This window comes from Larus michahellis, chromosome 3 (genome assembly GCF_964199755.1).
Source record: "Larus michahellis chromosome 3, bLarMic1.1, whole genome shotgun sequence".
Taxonomy (NCBI): domain Eukaryota; kingdom Metazoa; phylum Chordata; class Aves; order Charadriiformes; family Laridae; genus Larus; species Larus michahellis.
Window position 1 is genome coordinate 65,022,596 of NC_133898.1, and position 24,721 is coordinate 65,047,316.

Consider the following 24,721-nt stretch of genomic DNA (forward strand, 5'->3'; position numbering starts at 1 on the left):
CTTTCTTTCAACAGTGCTTCATATGTAGAGTAAATACATGGAAAGCATGATACACCTCTAAATATATGTATAAGACATATATACCCAGGATTGCTCTTTAGAAATTAAGAAGCACTACCAGGTGACCAGTAGCATAATCTTTAGTTTAAACAATTCAATGCTTTTGAGAATAATTTTTAATCCATAAAATAAACAGGTTCTGAAAGCCTACAACAGAAGTTGGACAAAGTGAAAGAGCTTCTGCAAAGTTTGTGTATTGCACTCCACTTGCCAAAAATGTGGTCTGTCTCAGGAAATAGCATTAACTAAGCCAAAGTCCAAATTATTAATATTTTACTACAGGTGTTATCAGGCAAAACTGTAAAAAGTGCTTCTTCACCATCTTTGTGCTTAGCATGTGATAGGCCTATCACCTGGTGGAAACTGTCCAGGAGTCTTTTGGCCCAGGCTCCAGATTAAGGTAGATCTTGCCTGCGCAGACAAATTCCTGTGGGAGAGGAAGGGTTTACACAAATGAGTACTTCAGGGACACACTGATACGTTGTTGCATTTCCAACTTGTCTAACTGCCGGAAGAGGCACTGGCTGTAGAAAACTGGGGATTCCCCATGACACCCATCTCCACATGGCTTTACTTCTGCACCCTCCTGAGAGCTACGGCCAAGAATTCCAGGGATCATGATTCTTGCAAGACTTAAGGGAGGCAATTAGCACTGCTTGTTCAGTCTCGTGCTACGTTTGCCAAGCTAATACTTGCAGTTGCACCTTTCTCAAAGTGCTTAGTTGAACAGAGTTTGGTGAACTGGAGAAACATCCACGCCCATGTAAGAATACAACTATATCTTGACACCACTTACTGTTGAGCTCTTTGACCACATGAAATGGCAATCTGGTCTTTCATCTTCCCCAGGAGAGTTTTCAGACTGTAATCTCAGGTACATACCAACGTACCAGCAGACCTGCTGGAGAAGTGAGGGACTGCAGCTGCTAAAAGCATACAACCCAGCCATAATCACAAACTGTTTCTATAAACAGAGTATGAAAGTCACACATGGCTTTTACGGGCCAGGTGTTCTGGAGTCTATTTTTGAGTGGCACTGAGTCCTGATAACATATTTGATTAAGTGTTCACAAAGCACTTGTGCAATATGCCAAAAATAAATCTGCAGTGACCTGATCCATCTGACCCTGTGCCATCCTGTCCTGCAGGAGTGGGAATGTGAGGATGCTCCTATCTAGAGACCAAAATCAGCAACCCTGAATTAAAGTTGTCTGTAGATGTAGAGATGGACACAGCCTGGCCACTTCCTGAGGGTTCATTTACATTGGCGTCAGTGGTATGCAGAGCTACCACAGCACACTTTTACAGCCAGACCAATACCTAAAGCAGCTGTGGCTGCCGCAGCTGGTCCCTGTCACCCGCCCTCCCCTCAGGTGTATGCTTAAGCCCAGCTGTCCCTGCCAGCCTTTCATCTCTTCGCTGCTGCAAGGACACAGATGGACGTGCAGAATCACGGGATGTTCTTCCCTTCTGCAGGGAAGGCTAGGGATGAAACCCCTGAAATCTGGCTCTAACCACCCCTGCCTGCAGATCCCTCGCAACCCCGCCCTCGGGCGCTGCTGCCCGCCCCAGCCTGCCCCGGCAGCAGCAACCTTCTGCCCGTCTCCGCGGAAGCCTCCCTTAGCCCCGCCGCCATCTTGAGCGGGCAGCTCCAAACTGCCCGAAGGCAGCACAGCGCCTCGGGACAGGGGCGACCCGGGTATCCCCCACCTCCAGCTGGGGAAGAAGCCACAGTGTTCCTCCACAACGCGATGAGGCTGTAATGGAGCACCGGCCCCATCGGGGTAACACCCGACTCCCTCCCCCCACAGACCCCAGAGGCCCTGCGCGTGCGCAGAGCAACCGCCGCCACCCACGCGCCCCGGGGGAAGAAGGGAACGGAGGGACTTTGCCCTGGGAGAGCCCGTGTCGTCACAGGGGCGGCAGCCAATGAGCGAGCGCGATTAAAATAGCGCCCTATAAATAGCAGCCCGCGGGCAGCGGTTGGTGTCGCGCGGGTGCAGGTGCAGCGGTGGGGCTGGTTTGAGGGGCTGCTGCCTCGGCCCGGTTCCCGCCGCCTCCCCCGCCCCACGTGATCCCTGTCACGGCTCCCTGATACCGGCCCGGCTCGGGGAACCGGCTGGGCGCCGGCGGGGCGGCTGGAGGGCGGGAGCGCGGGAGCGCATCCTCCTGTCTTGGGAGAGGCCCCGGGGCAGGGCGCGACGTCCTCGGGGCTTTGGTGCCTGGCCTCGTCACTTCGGCTCCCCCTCAGGGACTCGGTGACGCTTCCTCCTGATTTTAGTTTGTTTCTTCCTTTGATGCCTGGTGTCCTCCTCTCTCTGAAGTGACTGAGGGCAGCCAGTGCCATGCTGTCACGAAGAAACACTTCCCTGGCAGTAATTTCTTGTGCGTGCTCTTAAAACAGCATCTGTTTTAAGATCTGAGACTGGCTGTTACCAGTGAAGGAAGTGGAGTGATAAAGCTTATCGTGTTGGCCTATATTCTGCCATCTTTTCTCCATTAGTCTGAAACATGCTGCGGTTTCAGAGGTGTTACAGGGCCAGGCCTGTTCTGTATAAGATACTGATGGAAAAGTCCCTGCTTGGGGCTTAATGCTCAAGTCTCCCAATCCTATACTGGCATGCACAATGAATGTGTAAACTAAGAGTATCCATGAATAGAGCAACATGAAGTGGGGTTGTCTTTTTATCCCTTTTTGCTCTTGGAAAGATTAGGATGCATCATATGGAGGTGAATAGAGAACAGTATTAAAACAAACATGACTGATTATGAAAGCAAATGGCCTTCTGTTTGAATATTTTTGCTTTATTTTTAATATCTGATTAGGAAAATGTTAAAAATATGCCCAGTTCCTGACTATACTCAAAAGATTGCAAGTGCTAGAAGTGCAGCGGATCACTTGAAGATGTGTTTTTACTTGCTTAAGCTACGCTGGTTTTGTGGAAATGCCCATAGCATACCTGTTCTTGGTCTGTGCTGTGCCATTGTGTTATGCATGTTCTTAGCTTACTACTTGCATATACTGCATTGCTACTCTCATATCAGATAAGGTATCTGCTGTAGGATCACCAGGTTTGTTTTTGTTTTGGTTTTGTTTGTTTTTTTTTTGTTGGGTGGTTTCTTTTTGCTCTTTTTTTTTTGGTGAGACCTTGGTAAGATAATAAAGAATATGCATTTGCTACTTGGGAGGATATCCTGCAGTGTATCTTATATATAACACAGACGAATTCTCTAAATATGGAGTTGCCACTGGATTCAAGGAGAAGTATTTACTGAAATGCTTAACATAGCAGCTGAGGGAGAAGAGGGATCATCAAATGAAATTATGAGGTGGCAGGTTCAAAAGAAGGTACCCCTTCACACGGAACGCAATTAAATCTTGGGACTCATTGCTACAGGATGTCGGGGATGTCAGAAGTTCAAAAAGCAATTAGGCATGATCTGCGCAGGGATGCTTAACACAAACACCTCTGATTCAGGAGCCCTTTGAGGTGCAAATCCGCATCCTGCGGAAGCATTTTGGGGAGCAGCCTCCCATGTCCTCACGCTGTCATTAGACGATTCGTGTCAGCTGGTCTCGGAGATAGAGGCCTGGACTGGTCTAGAAATGCTGCTGCTCTGACCAAGCACGGTCCTCTCTATGTTTAACTGTCATTTCACTCAACATGTTTTTTTCCACAATCTTTAATCAATCATAAACGGCAATCCTTGCAATAAACTTTTGTGATACCTAAATGCCGTTTCTGTATGCTCCATGCATCTCACTTCTTTCTTGCCTGGTGCTGTGAGTCCAGAGAAGGGCAACAAAGCTGGTGAGGGGTCTAGAGCACAAGTCTTACGAGGAGCGGCTGAGAGAACTGGGGTTGTTCAGCCTGGAGAAAAGGAGGCTGAGGGGAGACCTTATCGCTCTCTACAACTACCTGAAAGGAGAGTGTAGGGAGGTGGGGATCGGTCTCTTCTCCCAGGTAACAAGTGATAGGACAAGAGGAAACGGCCTCCAGTTGCACCAGGGGAGGTTAGGTTGGATATTAGGAAAAATTTCTTCACTGAAAGGGTAATCAAACATGGGAACAGGCTGCCCAGGGAACTGGTGGAATTGTCATCCCTGGAGGTAATTAAAAGATGGATAGACGTGGTGCTGAGGGACGTGGTTTAGTGATAGTTTTTGTCAGAGTTAGGTTGATGGTTGGACTCGATGATCTGAAAGGTCCCTTCCAACCTAGGCGATTCTGTGAGTGGGGGATGGAAGGTTGCTTTGCTGTGTGCTTGTGTAGTGCTGCTCTATCAAGCTGAGCACTGGTCTGTGCCTGTATTTTCTAGGCAGTTATTTGATATAAATAAATATTAATAATCCGTATTTCTGAAGATGGCCACAAGCCAAAAAGTTTACTGCTCGTATAAAGTGATGACTTCTCGTCCTAAGTGAGAAACCGTCTTCTTTGCTGTCAGAATTAGCCAGATGGGCCACTGAGAAAGTGATTAAAATACCAGCAATACCTGCCTAAAGAGCTACAAATTCCAGGCTCCACATCTGCAGCACTCGTGTTTATTACGTAGGAGCACGGGACCAGGCCTTGCGAACCCACTGACGCCCAAGGCTGAGACCAAGGGTGAGGCGTCGGCGTGGCAGAAGAGACGTGGGGGGCTGTGTGGTGCCAGCCCCTGCCTCCCCTATGTTGAGCCACGTGCTGGTGCTGCACCTGACCTGGCAAAGCCTGGCACTGGCTGTGGCCCACGGTGGGTCCACACACGGCGGAGGCGTTCTCCTGCTCCATGTCCACGTGTGGTACACAGCAGTGCCTTCAGCAGAGAGGAGGGGGTGTCTCCGAGGGGCCACAGAGGCACTTGTGAGGGGTTGAGCGGGCACCTGCTGATGGCCAGCTCGGAAATTGGAAATGGGGTCAGCTGGGCTTGGTCCTCGGATTCTTCCTTGTAGCAGGGACGTACAGTTGTGTTGTGTGACACAGGTAGCTCCTGTTCCAGCCTTTCTGCCAGAAGGAGAAGGGGCGATGCATACATTTTCCATTGAAGAGTCAGTTGTTCCTGTTGTTCTTTTTTTCCAAAGACAAGCCTAATTTTTGTGCTCAGGAATGGAAGTGCCCTGAGACCATATGGGGAACGGGAGCATGATCATCCCATTGTATTGAACAATATTCAACATAGATCTCCCGAAAAAGCCCTAATTCCTTTCCTGCCAAGGCTGGAGAACCACTATAGACTCTCATGCTCATTTTAAACATAATGGAAATCCAACGTATCAGTCCTTGGGCAGTGGAAAACAACATGGGGGAAGACCCTATCCCTAAGGAGAAGTGAAAAGAGGATGGGCATGTGATTCTGCTGAGGAGTACCCTTGCCATATGGATAGGATTTTATACCAGTGTACAGCTCTTGGCTCAGGGGCACAACCTCCCAGGTATATAAGGATCCAGTTCAGGATGGATGTGGGTAGCCCAGCAAAAGCCAAGTGATAAACCTGTTGTTCTTCCTGTTTGCCTCACCCGTGTTCCTGTTGCTCTGCTGATCTTGCAGGGGATTGGAGAGAAGCTGCATACGTACAGAATGAGAGACAGCACGTGCTTATAGGGGTTGGCAATGGAAGCCAGTCCTGCTGCGAAGTCACATCTCTTTTATGCAACTGCCGTTTGTGTTGCTGATAGCCATCCAGACCATGGCTTGAGCAGCCCCTCAGAGGTAGCAGTTTCATAAGGGTGAGCAGTTCTTCAACAGCCGCTTAAACAGGCAGCTGCACCTCAGACTCAGATGCTTCGTATAATGCTTTTCTCCAGGAGTGTGTTAGCATATATTGTAAATAATGACAATAAAACTGAATTTAGTCTTTGGTTGGAGGTCACAGGCCTGGAGAGGATGGGGTAGGTCACCGAGGTTAGTCCCACAGGACCAGCAGCAGGGATTGGGCTTCAGTGCAGAATAGGCTGCAGGGCGGTTATTCCACCTGCCCCACTCTCAACATGCATTTATACCATCCTGGCTGCAAGCGTGTAGCCAACTTCTGTACTTCCTGGTAACTTTTAACAAACCTCAGACTGGTAGTAGATGTCCAAAAGTCACAAGTATGAGGTCCCGTAGGAAGTGACAGGTCAGGGACGCTGGCACTGTGTCCCTGTGGTTGAGGGGTTTTCCAGTCTCAAGTCCCACACTGCTGTGCCAGTGCATGATTTTTCTTTCAGAGACTCTCACTGCCAGTCCCCACGTGCCTCTGTCTTAAAAGTTGTTTGAGGTTTGGGTTCTTCTCAAGTTCATATGGTGAACCAAATGTTTCCTTTGAACCATTCTCATGAATGTACTTTGACACAGTCTGAGCTTCTGTCAAGTGCTGGTTGCATGTTCTGGTTGTATCTATGTGTGCGTACACGCAGTAAAAAACCATTGTATTCCCTGGAAGCTCACGCAAAGTCCATAGAGGAACAGGGAAAAGCTCTCCCAGCTCCTGTGAGTTTCAGCTTCTGAACAAGGCCTGACTTTGGTACCCTCTTCATTTTCCTTCAGCTCATCCCGGCCGTTCCCACAGGTGCTGCTGCAGCCCTGTGCGACCCATCTGCATGTGTCAAGCTACTGTTGGAGGGAAATTGCAATTCAAGTAAAAATCCAGAAAACTGCAGTTTTAAAATTGTTTGTTGGAAATAATCTGAGTGTACTTACAGAGGCATATACTGAATCAATAGTTGTTAAACAAAGGTACTATTAGCTGCATTTGTGAATTCCAGTATTAGTGAACTGATTGTTTGCAATGACCATGTTCTTAAGTTTTTTTAAATTAGTTGATTTTTATGCCTGGCTGGAACAGAAAAGTATGTTTCTCAGCTGATTCACTCACAGTCACCCAGCATTGCACGTGACCTCAGTGGAAGAGACAAGATTTGAGGAATCCCAGTAGTGGTGTCACGGCCGGCCTGCTCTCTCTTTGCCTGCAGCCCTCGGCCACAAACCCGCCACTGTCCCCAACAAGACCCTGTAGTGCTGTGGCCCCAGGTGGCTCCCATGGCAAGTCCATTTGGCACTGCATGGAGCAGGGACCGTGAGACTCTCCACAGGCACCTGTCAAGTGTCCAGTGTAAGGACCTTGAGGGTTGCTCTGGCAAATCCTAATGCTTGTGAGTTTGGCTCTGACACTTGAGTAAAATACCCTTCAGAAGCAGTGTATGCATCTGGAAGGATTGTGTCATTGAGGATCACAGATCAGGGGTGGCCAGCAGTGGATCCTTGAGCAGGGCAAGTGTGGTTCCCCGGCTGGAGCGGTCTCACACAATGAGCAGTGGGTTGTGCAGGCACAGACACTGCCAGGCACCTCAGGCACCAGCTTGGTGAAGTACGTTGTCAGATGTGGCTGTCCACCCCCATGGAGAGCATGGGCCCATGGGGAGCAGGTGGACCCATGCTGGAGCTCTTTCCTCTTCCCTAACCCTTGATCACATGAGGATTTTGGCAGGCAGCTTACAGGAGCATGAAGGTTGGTCACCATGGAGTAACCTCACTTTTCCTCCAGCCTCAAGACATTCACTTGCCACCCCTGCACAGCACAGACCCAAGGATGAGCTGTAACTCTTGTTTCTGTCAGGCACACAACTCAGCTACCTCTCATCACCAACCAGCTCCCTCCCCATGTGTCAGTTTGTCCCCGCTGCACATTTCTAACACTGCTTTCTGCAAATGTTCTGGGGCAAAAGGAAGGAAATGCAGCAGAACCTGCCCAACCACCGATCTGTCTGCTAGCAAGATGCCCTTTCTGGGTCGGTGCAGAGCAATTTTTATTGGCGTAGGAACAAGACAGGCTTCTAAGTAAATCCTGTTGCTATTGCTATCTTTAAGTTGGGACGAACTTAAATAATTCCATTTTAGGCAGAGGAACGTGACTGACTGCAGAGCACAGTAATGTCCTTCCACCAGCAAGGAGTCACTTGCAAAAGGTGGCTCGGGGATGGCCATTATAATCTCTTTCTTATAAGCTTGGGTACACCTTATCCATATGAAGAAATATTTTTCATCAAATAAGCATTCCATACTGCTGTTATCATTAAACAAATATTGTATTTAAGGAGGATGGAAGCAGGTTTATGAGTTTTTTACCAAACACAGCCATTAGCTGTTAACAAAAGAACACAGATTGCACCATACTTCAGGACTGAAAGAATTGTTTCCCCTATTCTAATACATTCTGCAAATTTACTGTAAGATAATTTTTACAATGTAGTATTATCTTCTTGCCACATTTGTTTTCTTAAGCACAGACTTTAAAGTATAGATATGATTTACAGGCTTGGATTGTATTTGTAAATTCTAATGAAGTAAAAATGGCACTGTCTCATATGAATGATGCTGCAGGATACCTAAACATAAGTTCTCACATAACTTTCCATAATTTATGCGTTATATATGCATATATCCCTATACCTGCATTATAGCAGTTGAAATCCCAAGCAGCATTAGCTAAAACACCTTAGACTTACCTTATAGTCTGTTGGCAATTTGAGACCATAAACAATCAATCGAACTCTTCACATTCTACTTTTAAAAAGTGTTGTTATGAAATCAAGAGTATGTCTTTCTAGCTATGACTAAACATGCTTTCTTTTCTATAGTTGTGCGTAGTTCACATCACTTCAGATAAGTGAGGACAGGGACTTCCTGCACAGTACTGTAATGTTATGTGAAATTCAGATAAGAAGCACAAGCTGTCAAATTTCTTCTAAACATGGTCTTGACCTTTCATAAGCCAATATTCCTGAATTATTGCAATGGATACAATTCATTAATTTTTCTTATAGCAACCTAAATAACAAAAATAATGTCACAGACAATTTAAATGCAACAATTTAACACTCTAACTAAATTTTCCAGCTAATAAAGCACAAAGCAGAAGTGGCAGAAATTAAAATCTTCCAGTTCACCACTTCCCCCTTGGACAATTTCCAAAACAAATCTTCAAGTCAGCATTCGGTTGCTTGAATCCTTTCACAAATATCCACAGTAGTCCTTTTAGTGATGCTAAATCTCTTGTATAGATGTGACAAGATATCCAGTAATGAGTAATCCCTAAAACTGACATATAGTATTCCACTAGAGAAGCTAAAATGTTTACAGTTCTCACAAGCCACACCTTAATGTCCTTTTAATTTATTTTCATCCAGATAAACTTGGCCGTAATGAGGCTGATTTATATCAAGTCATGACAGGAGTCTCCATCGTTGTGGAAGCAAAACCAATGTGAAATCTTGGTCCCATTGACTTTGACACCTAAATGAAATTTTCACTGCCAGCCTTTGACTCCAGTCTTGCGTGTCATCAAAAGAAACTGAGCGATTGTTCTCAAATACTAACAGGCAGGTGTAGTGAGCATGGATTATTTTAATTTCAGATGGATGACATATATTTGGATACTTTTAGGAGTGAATAATAAATGAAAAATATAGCACGGTTTGTTGAATTACTACAACTTAAAAAACAGAGGAGCTTACAGAGGAATATTCCATCTTTACAAAGTGTCTGGGTCTACTAGCCCAATTTTGACCTCAAACCCTCTGACTACAGACACTCAGCTTAACACATTGAAATCTGCAGATCCTCAGACCGAGTGGGTTTGTTAGGGGTTACATCTCATTACTTCTTATTTTCAGCTATCTACAGAGAGAGGTGAATAACTGACACCTTCCAAGGGAGCTCTTCCATGTAACCAACAGCTGCCCTGATTATCACTGGGTGTCCTAGCCCAGCATGGAGGGAAGGCAGGGTCTGCCTGTGAAGCCGCACGTACAAGCGGTCCAGTGAAAAGTCTGGACATCCCTTTTGAGGCTATGAGATGTGGAGCTGGTACTTGTCTCTTCAGGTGTCATTCCTGACATCCCACTCTCTGGGATCTGGCCCGCTGGGTTAGCACATGTGGCATATAACGCTCTGAACCTGAAGAGCTTCAGGAACAGCAGCCTTCGCTCTGTTGCCTGCTGAGATGCCCAAGTGAGGCTGAAGGGCAGAAGAGGCAGACGTGAGGATAGCTTTCCTATTGTTAGTCATTTCCCAGCACCCTGACAGCCCTCAGGCCCATCCTGGCTGGATCTCTCCCCTCTGCCTGCCTTGGGCAAGGGGTTGAGGGTGGCTGCTGGCATCCCCTCTGTATTGGCAACTTCAAACTCCATGACGGATCTTTGCAGGATGAGCCTAATCCTCTGTTTCTTGCTACAAACATTGTGGAACAAGTCAGAAGGTAGAATTTTATTACCATTTCAGTTTTCAGGTTTTTGATTTTGACCTGAAGCTATGGAAAGTGTGTCTTTTGGTACCTCGCCAGGTTGCATCAGTAAGCCTGACACACTGGTCTCCCACTCACTCCCATGGATGTATGTTTAGGGAAGTCCGGTCCCCAACCCCATCTCCATCCAACCTAGGGAGATTCTGGCAAAAATATTACACAACTCAAAATGCACGATAAGCAGGAACAATGCTAGGAAGGGCTTTACACTGAATAAGCTCCGCATGACAAATACGAAATTAATGCCTGCAACGTCAACTGCCTGTGGCCATGGTGCAAACTGTAGACAATAGGTGGGTGTGCAAACCTGCTTTTGGGGGAAGACTTCAACCACACAGGTGAATGCGCTTTGCTTTAGTGTTATCAGTGACATCTGCTGGTAATAGACAGTAAATTCAGTTTTAATCTTTTTCAAGTCTTTGTACGAGTCTAAATGGCTAATCCTGATTGAAGTATTTTACAAAGTTGTATTTCCCAAAGTGTATTTCTTTCAGACAAAACCATATAATGACCGTGCTCCGTGCCAGGAGCAAGGACTAACCAGGACACTGCCTGTACAGAGCATGGTATTTTTTGGTGGTGGGAAACTATGGAAGAAAAGAAGCAACCAAAGTTATTTAGTGTGCCTGAAAAGCAGTTGATGAATACCTGTTCTTTGTTATTGTTAGCTACATATAGCTTTTGTAAGTATTCCAAACCTCATAGCCCTTCTAAATCAATGAATATGGCACTAATTCAAATCCCAATTGGAAATACATAATTTGAATAATGACTATGACAAATTAAACAGGCCACCAGTGAAGGTGAAGGAACTTAATAAAGAAAATAGGACAATTCAGAGGTGCTGCAAAAGACTCCATTGGTAATTGATGGGTTGGGTTTTGCACAAAAAGAAAGAATTCTCATCAACGGAAGTGAGTTTAGCAGTGGGCCACCAAAGTGGATGGGGCTGGAGCACTTGTCCTGTGAAGGGAGGCTGAGGGACCAGGACTGGTACAGCCTGGGGCTGAGGTGGCTTCAGCAGAGCCTGACAGCAGCCCCCCAGCACCTGTGGGGGGGTCAGCAGGATGACAGAGCCGGGCTCTTCCCAGCAGCGCATGGCAGGAGGTTGGACTGAGACCTCCTGAGCTCTCATCCGGCCTAGGCCAGGTGTTGATGAGCTAGGCAGCAAATATGGAAAAGCGAAACAGAGGCAGGCTGGTGGAGTTTGTTAGCATGCTCCAGCCTCTCTGTGCATCCCAGATAAGGTGTATCTAGTTGTAAAAGTTGTAAGAAAAGAGATTTAATAGGAATATGAGGAGTTAACTCATCAACAGTACATCCTACAGCAGCATTCTCCTTGGGATGTTTATCCAAGAGACATATACAACACTTCTTACTTAAAAGGAAAGAAAACTCCATCCCCTGTGAAGACCTACATGAAGAAGTGATCCTTAAGTGTACATACTGGCACATATATCATAGGATAGAATACCTAACAGACCAGCTGTAATTATCCAAATTATACTTTAAAGAAAATTCAGGGTCCTCAATAAACAGAAAATAAACCCAAAGGAAACAAACACAATTGTAATTCAAACACAAAATCACAGCAGGAGGAAAACAATAGGAATGAAAGATGTAACGCAAGGATAAAAAGTGGTTTGATGCAGGACCATCATGGTGGACATGTGTTCATCATGATTTTGTGTTTCTTTACACAGACAGAGTTTAGATTGTTCAGGTGTTTCAACTGCAGCCTTGGAAGACTGACAAATAAAAGAACTTGAATACTTATCTTGAACTAGCCCAAAAGACGGGTGATATTTTAATCTATTTCAAAAGCAAGGACATGATTATTGACTGCTGAGGAGGTAAGACATTGTTCTGGTGAAAAGTGGTGGTCACCTAACTTCTCAGTCAACCATGGCCTTTCAGTAAGGCAAAAATTATCCAAGAAATGAATGGTAAAATTATTTTTGTGAAGCCAAAACCAAAACTCAAACCCAAATTTAAAGCATGCACAAGGCACCTGTGCATGCTCTGATGACATGTACTCTATAACGTCCGCTCTTCTTGAAAGCGGTTCCTGAAAGGACATTTCACTCCATAGACTTCTGAAGCCCGTGCCTAGACGTTTGAGTTTCAGCTAACCTTGAAGAATAAACAGCTCTTGGAGAAGTTAACTGATAAGGCAAGTGCAAAAAAGGACACTGATATGATATCAGTACGCTGAAAACATGTCTTTCTTTTCATAGCCTGTTCCTCCTGAGACGCAGTGACAAAAGAGAGACCTCTGGATCTGTTATGTTAGGAGAATGATACTCTGTTTTGTGGACTGCCAGAAAGGTCCTTGAGGTATGAGCACATCTGTAACAGAATGTGCTTGAGGCAGATGTTTAACATTGGGATTTAATTTTGTTCTGTGGGTGTTGTCATTTTGAACTTCTGGAAAGTGTTCCTGTAGAAAAAAAAATGCAACAACGTATTGAACCCTCTGCAACTCTCTGTGTTTCCACAGATGGATTCCCATACCAAAATAAATAATGTAGCCCAGCAGCCCCAGTCTGTGACATCCCCAGCTTGTTCTCATACCTGTGGAGCTGTCTGTGTGCTCTGGTGACTCCTCAGCCGAGGCACAGACAGGCAAGGCAATGTCCTCCCCAAATATCTCTGAGCAATTGTTTATAAGGAACTCCACCAACACTGTCACCTGCACAGAGAAAACAGTTCCAGTCAAAAGGGATGAAAACATTCTAAACAGTCTTTCCTGCTCCCGCCTGCTGTCTTTGTGTGAAGGGCAGCACAGAGCAGAGTGGCTTCTGTCAAAATCATAGAATCATAGAATAGCAGGTTGGAAGGGACCTCAAGGATCATTTGGTCCAACCTTTCTTGGCAAAAAATCCTCGCTTAAAGTCAGAGGGTGAGTCCACTTTGGAGGATGAGGCCTGATGCCGCAGACAAATTGATCTGCCCCGATACAAACAAACCGCCATCAGCCACAGCTTCAGCCTCACTGCCCAGAGGGCCCGTGGGTGGCAATGCCCACCAGGTGCCCCTTGCTCTCTGCATGACAAATATTCAGGAGCTGTGATACAACGTAGGGGACTGCAGGGCCACTGCTACTATTGCCCAGAGGAGGTGAGACGAGGGACAGCCTTGCCCATCACATTGCAGGCACCTGAGCTGAGGGGCACCCCTGATGTCCAGGGGTGCTCTTTCGTTCGGCTTTTGCAGTGGCGGAGGGACCCCTAGGGATGGCTCTGAGCTGCCCCAAAGCGGGTGGCTGCTTGGTGGGTTCAACACACCTTGTCATTCATCTCCTTCTGCACTTCCAGCGGGAGCGTGTTGTCCGTCTCTGGGCTCAGCATATTTGGGCCAACACAGATGGCCAGATTGCTGGAGTCCATCCTGTTGGTCTCGGCGTTTTGGCTGATGTGGTGGAGCAGAGACAGCAAGTGCTTGAGCAAGACGAGGTTTGGTCTAGGCAGTTTGTCAGCCACCCTGCAGGAAGACAAACAAAATGTGACGTTAATGCATGGTGCAGCAGCCACCACTTCTTTATTCGAGCAAGTCTCAATTAAACTCAGACAGATTCCACTTCCTCCAGAGAGAGGCACGCGTGTGCTTTCTTCACTGCTTAGCAGAAGTATCATTCAGAAATCCCCAACGGCAGCTGAGCGTGTGGTTAATTAGAAGATCTTGAATGATGAGATCTTGACTGAAAGGCAAGCATTACAGCAGTCCATGTCTTTGAGTAGATGAGGTGGCACCAGGAGATGTCACTGGAGACTTCCCAAAGGCACGTGAAAGGCTGCAGTTGTGCTGTGCAGCTTTCAAAGCACTCCCAGTTGGCCTCCACAGCTGCTCTTTCTAAAGGGCAAAACACGGCCATGGTCTCCACATGCCCGACCTCACCGCCAGCAGATGTGAAGGCTGCCTGTCAGTGCCTGTCCCACAGCGCAGTGACTGCCTTGGCTGAGGCACTGCAGCCTCTCTCCTCTTCCTACACTAGTCCTTTCATAGGGCAATTCAAATAACTTCAGGACGTGCTGCTGCTAGAGCCCTCCAAACAAAACCCCATGGAGCAATAGCAAGCTGAAGTAAATGACAGGCTTTTAAATGAGACTCTCAATTTCAGGAGATGTCACTGGACACTACCAGCCAGTCCCTCACATTGGGGCTGGTTGCAAAACTTCCTGGTTGCAAAACTTACTCTTTCAATTCTTCAATTTTTTCCTGCTTGCTTGGCTTCTCCAGAGCTTGCATCCACTTCTCATAGAGGTCGGCCGACAGGAGTTTGGAGGGAATATTTCGGAGGAAGTCCTGCAAGGCCAAGAGATTTAGATGAGGCTTTGGGTGCTACCCCTGAGCACACAGGGAGGGTCATCGTGACTTGGGCTGAGGAGACACAGAAACGAAGGAGGGCAGTTGGTTGCGGGCCTGGGCCTCCAGAGGGGCAGCTGAGCCCCAGTGCACGGGGGCTGGCATGTAGCTGCTCTCTGCACATGGGTCTTCACAACTGGGACTTGGGCCTTGCAGGGTGGGTGCCTGGCTGCTATGGAAAATATCAACTGCAATTTTTTGAATATTGAGGTAAAATGCAGTCCTGGACATGTCAGCTGGAAGGAAATGGTTTTTACTTTGTGTTTGATAAGAAGCCTTCCACCACTGTGGGTTTGAGAAGAAGCCTTCCACTTCCTCACAGAGCTTTTCATGATGTCTACTGCTGCAGCTTGGGTCTTGCACCCACAGTGGCACAGGGGAGACCCTGGTGGTCTGCAGCTTCTGGTCCCTGATCAGAGCCACAGCAGCATCCCTCAAGTGTGTGTGTGGGTGTAAGAAGGATAGGAGAGGGGACAGAGGGAGATGGCACTGCAGGCACTGGAGGGCAGGACAGGCCACAGCAATCTGGCTGCAGGGACATATATAAAGACACTGATGTCACCTGTTGCACGCCCTGCACTAGTGACACCTGTCTGGATTTCCCTCCTCTGATAAACCCTGAAGGTGTCGACCTTTTGCAAAATCTACTCGTAACATGAGGAGCCAACACTTGGGGTCACCCTACACAGTCTACACTAAGATCACAGACTTACAGAATAGTTTGAGTTGGAAGGGACCTTTAAAGATCATCTAGTCCAATGCCTCTGACATGTCCACATGTCCCCTGCTTAGTCCACACTGAGATCCTGGGTTTCGGGGCTTTCTCACTGCAGCTGCTGAGTATTTCCATGCTATGTCTCAGCCCTGGGCTGAACCCTTTCAAAAAGTTCAGCAAAACTGTTTCAGCCTGTCCTTTGAATGAGATTGGAGGAAAAATACATTTACCTGCTGTGATGGTTTCAGTTGGGACAGAGTTAACTTTCCTACTAGCAGCTGGTGTAATGCTATGTTTTGGATTTGGGATGAAAGCGATGTTGAGAGCGCACTGATGTTTTTGGTGGTTGCTAAGCAGCCAAAGCCTTTTCTGCTCCTCACACCGCCCCATCAGCGAGTGGGTTGGGGGTGCACAAAAAGTTGGGAGGGGACACAGCCAGGACAGCTGTCCCCAACTGACCAAAGGAGTATTCCATACCATATGATGTGATGCTCAGTATATAAAGCTGGGGGAAGAAGGAAGCGGGGGATGTTCAGAGTTATGGCGTTTTGTCTTCCCAAGTAAACCATTATTATGATGGAGCCCTGCTTTCCTGGAGATGGCTGAACACCTGCCTGTCGATGGGAAGCAGTGAATGAACTCCTTGTTTTGTTTCGCTTGCGTGCACAGCTTTTGCTCTACCTATTAAATTGTCTTTATCTCAACCCACGAGTTTTTTCTCACTTTTACTCTTCCAGTTCTCTCCCCATCCCAACTGAGGGGAATGAGCAAGCAGCTTCGTGGTCCTAGTTGCTGTCTGTGGTTAATCCACGACACCTGCCTATATTCAACCATCTTTTCAGATGTCCCAGTAAGTAACCCTTGTAACTTCCTTGCTATGGAGCCAGATTTTGGTGTTTTAGCTTTGCACCACCATCATGAGGTTCCTCAACCAGGAGGTGGAAGAAAAGGTGCAACACAGCTCCAGCACACTTTGTAAGAGTGAAGCAGAGGCTGTAGCACACAGATAGGCAGGATGCTGGACTTCTGCTTTGTGTTTGATGGTTCTTATGGAAATCTTCCTGTAATTTCCAGGAGGATAAAGGAAGTGGCAGAACCAAACCGCTGAAAACCAGAAGTTATTCCCTGGAGCAGATCCTCCAAAAAATTTATATCCCACATGGGTTCCAAAATACCTGGGGAAATTTTCAGAAGAGCTCAAGCTCCTGGCCACTTTGAAAACATGTCCAGGGACACTGTCCATGTGGAAATCCAGTCACGCATCTCACTGGAAATGACAGGGCACATCTAAAATCAAATACACAGACACAAATCCAAACTGCGTGTAGAGCAGGCTGGATAAAACCAAACAAAACACTCAACAGCTACCTGAAAAACGCATGCTGTGCCTCAAAAAACACAGATTATTGTGGGCTCATTGCCAAACCCTGTGTAGGGAGCAACCTTGTTCTGTTTGCACACTGCATTAAACACATTTAGTCTGCAGTCCCAGAGATGGAGCTGGTTATTCATCTCCTCCAGCACCTCTGGCCGCTTTCCCAAGAGCAGAGCTCCCGGCACAGGCCCTGACACCGCTCCTACCCCAGTCCCTGATAAGCAGCCACCTACGTAAATCACTAACGTTTTCTTCCCATGGAGACCTGGAAGGAGCGCTCAGCAAACATTCAGCTAAGCCTTATTGTGTGTACTTGTAGCAACGTTTCCAGAAGGAATGCATTCCTGCTGCCTCACTGCTCAGGATCCACCAGCAATTTATCTGCTGCTCTTTGGCCTAAAGGAACAAATATTGCCTCATTCCACACCACCTGACACCCATTTCCCTCCAGACCATAGGTCTGGACTCTTTTGCAAGCAGATCTTGCCAGTCAGGGTTGGGGACAAGAAAAAGATGTGCATGTGCCTCTTTTCTGAGCGTACAAACCCTTCAACATACAGTTCCGGAGCAGTCGTCGTGAAACATCCCGGGATATGCAGATCCACAGCATTAGCAGTGCCTGACCCACACACAGCAGCTCGGGGTATGATCCATGTCGTACCCCTGCCTTGTTAGTCTCACCCACGCTGCTCTCTGCTGCCCGTCAGCACTGCAGGCAGCATTTCTCCCAGATGCAGAGCTTTCCTGTGGCCCAGCGCAAGAGCCATGAGCTCTCTGGTGCCAAATCTCTTCCCAAGTAGAGACCCACCGGGCACACACAGCCCCCCCCACCCCGCACACATGAAGACAGACATTCATTCACTGTGGGGTCCCTGCCAAGGGCTCAGTGGGTCACACTTCCCAGCCCTCCAATACGGTCCACAGAGCTTCGCACAGCAGACAGCACACAAACAAGAGGCTGGACATCTTTTTTGATAAAAGCTCAGGGAAAGGAGGATTATGGTGTTTGTCTTCCCAAGCCACTGTTACGCGTGCTGAGGCCCTGCTTCCCACGGAGTGTCTGGACATCTGCCCGCTGATGGGAAGTCATGAATGAATTCCTCTTTTTTGCTTTACTTGCCCACGCAGCTTTTGCTTTTCTTATTAAACTGTCTTTATCTCGACCCACAAGATTATTTTTTTTCATTTTATTTTCTCCCCCTGTCCTGCTGAGGAGGGGGAGTGTGAAAGCATCTGGGTGGGGACCTGGCAGCCGGCCGTCATCAATTCACCAGTCCTTTTTATTGCCGCCCAACGTGGGGCACGAGATAACGACAGTTTTGATCTGGGCATACTATAGCTGTGGTAGCTGATAATTGGCAGGCTTCTGCACAGGTCACAGAGCTTGTTTGGTTTACCCAAGCTCGATTTACTGTGTAACAGAGCCTAGGGCTCGTCAGCAACTGCTTTCAGCTCCCCTCTTTGCTTCACTGCTTATCTCTGTGTTTAGCTGTGCCTGGGAACATTCTGATAAAAGCAGTGGCCGTGCTTTTGGTCCTGGCATGTGTACTGCTCCTGTGCCGGGAGGGCTGTCCTGCAGAGAGGGTGAGGGATTGCACATCCCTCTTTCCCTCCAGGACTGATGTGGCCACCTCGTTGCTCCTGAGGTCCTCGCACATCCTTTTGTAAACTGCTCAACTAACGTCATCATCTTTTTGTCATTTGTGTGGAAGCAGGCTTCATTCTGACGTTAAGAGGAAACAGATTGTCAGTGAGGTGACAAGGAAACATGCCTTTAGGCTGTCGATCCCTGGGTGGTAGGGTGTGTGGGAGGATTTGGGCAGCTGCCTGGGGTGGTTATCACCTTTGATAGCCTGGGATCTTACACCTCTACAGGCGTGTAATTCCATTGAATTGGCGCACTACTTGATACCTACCCCAGTGAAACCCAGCGGCTCTTAGCACTGTACTGGGTTTTTCCCCATGTCTCTCAAGCCTCCATTCAGCACCATCAGAGGAGCACGGTTGAGGCAGGGACCCAAAGCACACCTGGGAACACCATGGATAAGATAGGGACTGAAACCCTAACTATAGTGATTGCCCCAGTAGTCAAAAAGAAGCACTGGATGCAGAGGTCAACGGGTCCGTAACGTCAGTTAGTACAGGAGGAGAAGGAGGAAGGGTCTGATCAGGAAGCTGGTCCTTCAACAAAGAAGCAAGGGGAAGAACTGAAAGAAATCACCCCATCAGCAGAAACTCCCTGGTCCCTAACCTGGGAGAAAGATTGTATGCAGTATGCAAAAAGATTACAACCACCAGACAGGCAAGCAGATTGCTGCCACTACTACAGAAGAAGGCATCCGATATTTGAGGGAATTAGCAGTGCTGGAAGTCTTCTACAGTGACCTGTACGACAACTAGGTCTCCAGAGATTTAGATGATGTCCAGTGTACACAAATCATGTAGAAGAGGATGGTCTGAAATGCATTGACATCATATTCCAGCCATCTGGTGACGATGCACCGGCCAGACTTTGATATACCAACTGCAGAGAGAGCATCCCATCGTTTCTGATGTTTTGAAGAAAACCTGTCTCCCTACTCATCCCCGCAGGCCAGCGTCTCGGCCGTTAGGGGCACCCTGCAGAGCCCTCCCTGCTTCTCCTCAGCCAGAAGGGCAGGGAGCCCAGGCACACACTGCATGGGCAGTCTCTGGTTCTTCCTGCGTCACCAGGAGGACATGACGAAGTGGGATGGTGAGCCCACCTCTAAGTTAGGAGCCCATGTATGCAAACTGTGGGGGAAGAGAGCTGCTAAGAAGGGGCCACCCAAGATGGCTGTCAGTTCAGCTGCTCCTGAGATAGTAGAAGACAACCAGTCATTCCCCAGGTACAGAAGAGGACTGAGAGTGCCTCCCTTGATTTTGGAGAAGGGACTACTGGTCCGACACTGCAGACAGAGGGTCCCTGCCTTTGGCCAGGAGGAGGAAAGGGATGACCAGGTTTACTGGACTGTGTGCATTTGATGGCCTGGTGCATCAGATCCACAGAAGTGTAAAGCTTTGGTGGACACTGGTGCACAGTGTACCCTAATGCCATCAGGGCACAGCAAGGAGGAACCCATCTGGATTTCTGGAGTGGCAGTGGGATCCCAAAGCTGTCTGTATTGGAGGCTGAGGTGAGCTGAACAGGGGACAAATGGCAAAAGCATCCCATTGTGACTGGCCCATCTGTATAGGACCAGCCGTGTGAAATGTGCCCTACGCTGTAGCGGGGGAGCATGGCCTCACCTGGAGCCTCTGGCAGAAAACACCTGGAAAAACCTGAGGTCTACCTTCAGGATTTTGGGGCTGGGACCACTGAGCATCTGAAGCCCATTATATCCCAACAGCCAAAGAGATACTAGCAGCATACGAAGGAGTTCAAGCCACTTCAGAAGTTGTTGACACAGAAGCACAGCTCCTCTGGGCACCATGATTCCATGTGTGGCACTGGATTTTCCAAGGAAGCAACTGACGCTACGTGCAGTAAGAGGGTAACACTGATCATGCAACAGGCTTGAATGGGGAGCCCCAACCACCCAGGGGTCTTGGAAGAGATCATGGCTTGGCCAGAAGAAGAAGATTTCAGGGGATTGCCCAAGAAGCCTAAGAAGCACCACCGTCTGAGTTAGCAGAAAGTGAAAGGCAGCATGCTCTGTTTACTAACAGATCCTATTGTTTTGTAAGAAACCATGAGAAGTGAAAAGCTGCTGTGTGGACTCCCACAAGACAAGTTGGTGAAGCTGTTGAAGGAGTCGAGTGAGTCAAGTCCATTTGCAGAAGTGAAAGCCATCCATCTGGCCCTTGAGATTGCTGGAAGAGAAAAGTGGCCAGCCCTCTATCTCTATACTGACTCATGGGTGGCAGCAGATGCCCTGTGGGGCTTGTTACAGCAATATAAGCAGGCCAGTTGTAGCACAGAGGTACAACTGTCTGTATTGCTGCATTGTGGCAAGACATCACTGCCTGGGAAGAAAACATTGTTGTGAAGGTATGTCATGTAGATGCTCACAAGCCTAAGAACTGTGCCACTGAAAAACATCAAAACAATGAGCAGGTAGACAGGCCACTAGAATTGGAGTAGCTCATGTGGACCTGGATGGGGAATGTAAGAGTGAGCTATTTGTAGCTTGGTGGGCCCGTGAACATCAGGACATCTAGGGAGACATGCAACATACAAATGGTCTCATCATCAAGTGGTGGACCTGACCACCGAAGCCATCACACAGGTCACCCATGAATGTGCAAAGTGTCTTAAGCAAGTGGGCCAAGTGAGTAAAGTCTCCCTGGAACAGAGGGAATAGAGGCCTGGCAGATTTGGCTATATTGGACCACTGCCACAAACCCACCAAAGCAAGGGCTACATGCTCATCATAGTGGAAGCCACTAGCAGATGGCTGGAAATATACCCTGTAACCCATACTACTACCTGAAACAGCATCCTGGGCCTTGAAAGGCAAGCTTTGTGGTGACATGGTAACGCAGAAATAATTGAGTCAGACCATGGGACTTATTTCTGAAATAATCTCATGGACTCCTGGGCCAAGAAACATGACATTGATTGGATGTATCTCACCCCTTATCACCCAGAAGCCTCTGGAAAGATTGAACGATACAATGAACTGTTAAGACTGCTGAGAACATTGTGTGCTGGGGCATGAAAACACTGGGATGTAAATTTAGCAGAGGATCTGCTGACCATCCTGGTCCTGCCCAAACAATTCCCCACGTACTGTGGGAGGAGATAAGGTCCCTGTGGTGCATGTAGGGAGGTGGCTGGGAAGAGCAGTGTGCATTGCTCCTCCCTTTGGAAAAAGGCAAGCCCACTCATGGGATTGTCTTCGCTCAAGGATCTGGGTACACTTGGCAAGTAATGTGGAATGATGGGGAGATCCAGTGTGTATCTCAAGCGGATTTAGTCTTGGGGGAAAAATAAACCACGAATTGAGTTGTATGTTGTAGGAAGTAACGCATCAGGAACTGCCTTAACTAATGGAGAATGAGCTTTACCAGGAACCAGGCAAGTGCAGCAGTGACCCAATTCAAGGTGATCTTGATGCCCAGCAATCCCACATGCTGCTTCTCCTGTCCTGGGCAATGGCCTGGACAGATGGGGCCTGACTCACTGGCTGATGTTATGGACATTTTGTGGGGGAGCTCCATGGAACGGGGGAATAATACCTCTCTGTATGTCAAGGAACAGGGTATAGTGGTTAATGAGGATGTATAAACCTGACTTTGAGGATGTATAAACTTGACTGTTGGGTGTAAAGAAGGTTCAAATATGTAGTATAAATGGTAAGTGCTGGTAAGAGGGGACTTCAGGAATGAGAAACAGATAGAATGGGATGGTCAGAGGATACCTAGATATATTAGGTAGTGCGGGACCTGAGCATGACAAAAATGCTAGGGAATAAGGGATGGAGATTGTGCTGGGTCTGGCTGGGATGAAGTTAGAAAGGTAGCTTTCCCCCTCGCAGCCTGTATGGTGCTGTGCTTTGGTTTTGGGGCTAGAACAGTGTTGATAACACATCACTGCTGAACAGTGCTTGGATGGTGTCAAGGCTTTCTCTCTTTCTCTCTCTTCCCTGTGCCCCAAAACCGAGTAGGCTGGAATGGGCAAGAGGCTGGGAGGGGACATAGCCGGGACAGCTGACCCCAGCTGACCAAAGGGATATTCCCCACCACATGACATCGTGCTCTGCAAAATAAGCTCAGGGAAAGAAGGAGGAAAAGGGGATGTTCGTGGTTATGGCGTTTGTCTTCCCATGCAGCCATTACGTGTGCTGAGGCCCTGCTTCCCATGGAGTGGCTGGACATCTGCCTGCCGATGGGAAGTTGTGAATGAATTCCTCTTTTTGCTTTGCTTGCGCACACAGATTTTTGCTTTTCTTATTAAACTGTCTTTCTCTCAACCCACAAGGGTTTTTTTTCTTCTTATTTTCTCCCCCTGTCCTGCTGAGGAGCAGGGGTGAGAAAGCATCTGGGTGGGTGTCTGGCAGCCGGCCAAGGTTAACCCACCACACTCTCACGCACATACGTGCTCACAGGCTTTGTACATCTGTTTCTATACCTGAACATACATATGTACTCCCCGGGAGCTAATTCGCTTAGTAACAACAGCAGGCAAAGGAGACCGAGTCAGCTTTTCAGATGGGAAAAATAAATTTGAAATAAACTTCAGGTTTTGGAGAATTGCTATCAATTCCTTGAACTAATTATTGTTATTACTGTATGGCATGGAGCTCCCAGGGGGGCAAGAGCGAGCAACATTGGCTGAACGTCAGTGAAATGCTGTCCCTGCCCCAAGCAAAACCCGGGTGCTGGTGCAGGTCCTGCACCGTTCAGGTGTTCCGAGCAGTGTCGTTAGGGACACCTGAGGGGAAGCTGTCAAGAGAAGGGATGGCAGCAGGGCCTGGATCTCAGTATGTACAAGACGTGGCAGATGGAGTGCAAAAGCAAACGGGCTGGCTGGCAGCAGGCACTTCAGTAATGAAGCGTCACAGGAGCTCGCAGACTCCGCTCTGATTTTCCTGGGCTATGTTCCAGGGTGCGTTTTCACTTTTTTTTCTCTTGAGTATCTGCAAATGAAAGCCTGCTAAGCTCTTGGATAAGATAAGTGTCTCTTTAACTTCTCAGTCTCTTATGCATTTCAAATAGCATTTTTTTATTATCTTAATTGGAGACTGCCTGTTTTAATTAGGCGTCACAGTTAATCTTACACCGCTGACACTTTTGAGGCTTTGTGCAGAGCAAAACACGGGTTTTTTTTTTAGCATAAGCACCAAAAGAACCATGAATTGTAAGAAATAATATGACCACGTTTGCAATTCTTATTTTCACTTTCTTCCTTTCACTTTAGTCTTCAGTTACCACCTTCTGAAATTCTCCAATATCTCCAATAGGTCCTGGACAAGACATTGTGTGAGCGTAGAAAAAATTTCTTCCCTTTGCGGTGATCCAGAAGACATTTCTGATCTAAACAACAATAGGCAGAAAGCAACGATCTGTCTCACTTCTCTGAAGGCCTCAAGCCATAGTTTTATCTGTCCAACTTTAGCTAATATCAAATAATAAACAGATCTGTAAATGTAGAAATCAATCACTCCTGATCATGTTGTCTGGGAACATATTGCAACTTCCACAAAAGCTGGCCCGCGTTCATGTCCTGGAGGGCTTAACTGAGCCTCCACAATAGTAGCACTGATGATGCCAAACCTCGTGTAACTTCCCCCTTGATTTTTGCAGGCTGCCAGAGGGTGTCACGGAGGGAACCCGGCACCTTGGAAGGAAGTTTTATTAATATTTTATACAAGAGATGTGCTCAGCAATAAAGCTGAAAAAATACAAGAGGAAAAAACCCAAACAAACCAAAAAGCCCCCCAGAACTCCCTGGATCACACAGAGCCAGGAAAAGGAGGGAAATACTGGCAGAGCTGGGCAGCTGATTTGCAGCGGCCGGCTGTACACCAGCAAGGGCAGAGTCACTGTGATTAGATGCAGCTTTTGCAGAAGTCTGTATCTACCTGTCCTTTCAAGGGACCTGAGTGATTTTGAAAGGTGCTATATTTTGCTGTGGGTTTTTTTTTTTTTCTAAGGAGTGCATTGTGGACAGTCAGGGACGTGATAATTCATCCCTTCCCCTCCTCAAGGACAAACTGGAGCGCTAATTATCTGTCCCACATTTGACAGCACGCTTACTTGTCCTTCTCATGGGAAAGAGCAGTTCCTATGCTTTTTCCTAGCTTAAATACCATAACCCGGACTGCAAGAGGTAGTGTCCCATCTGGAGGCAATTCATCATTGCCTGAAACAAATCCTTCAACTTTATCTCTAGCTGCCAAGCAGCACAGCTCAGTGAGAGCAAGTCACTTGTAAAATATGATGGTTAAGTACAGGCAAGTCTGTAGAAGAAATAGCCCAC

General features: G+C 47.5%; 1 protein-coding gene across 1 annotated transcript; it reads right to left on the minus strand.

Annotated features, from left to right (window-relative positions):
* Positions 1-12,674: 12,674 nt before the first annotated feature.
* On the minus strand, positions 12,675-14,630 carry LOC141740179 (T-cell activation Rho GTPase-activating protein-like). The gene is made up of 4 exons (XM_074578416.1): positions 14,520-14,630; positions 13,612-13,807; positions 12,899-13,016; positions 12,675-12,764 (listed from the first exon to the last, which is right to left on the minus strand). Exons 1-4 carry the CDS (start codon positions 14,570-14,572, stop codon positions 12,739-12,741), a joined length of 393 nt encoding a protein of 130 aa, XP_074434517.1. The 5' UTR covers positions 14,573-14,630; the 3' UTR covers positions 12,675-12,738.
* Positions 14,631-24,721: the final 10,091 nt, after the last annotated feature.

Coding starts and splice junctions, on each gene's coding strand:
- LOC141740179 (XM_074578416.1), bottom strand. CDS start 14,572: ATGCAAGCTCTGGAGAAGCCAAGCAAGCAGGAAAAAATTGAAGAATTG. Junction 13,017..13,611: donor AGAAGGAGATGAATGACAAG/GTGTGTTGAACC, acceptor TTCTCTGTGCAG/GTGACAGTGTTGGTGGAGTT. Junction 12,765..12,898: donor GCACACAGACAGCTCCACAG/GTATGAGAACAA, acceptor TTTTTTCTACAG/GAACACTTTCCAGAAGTTCA.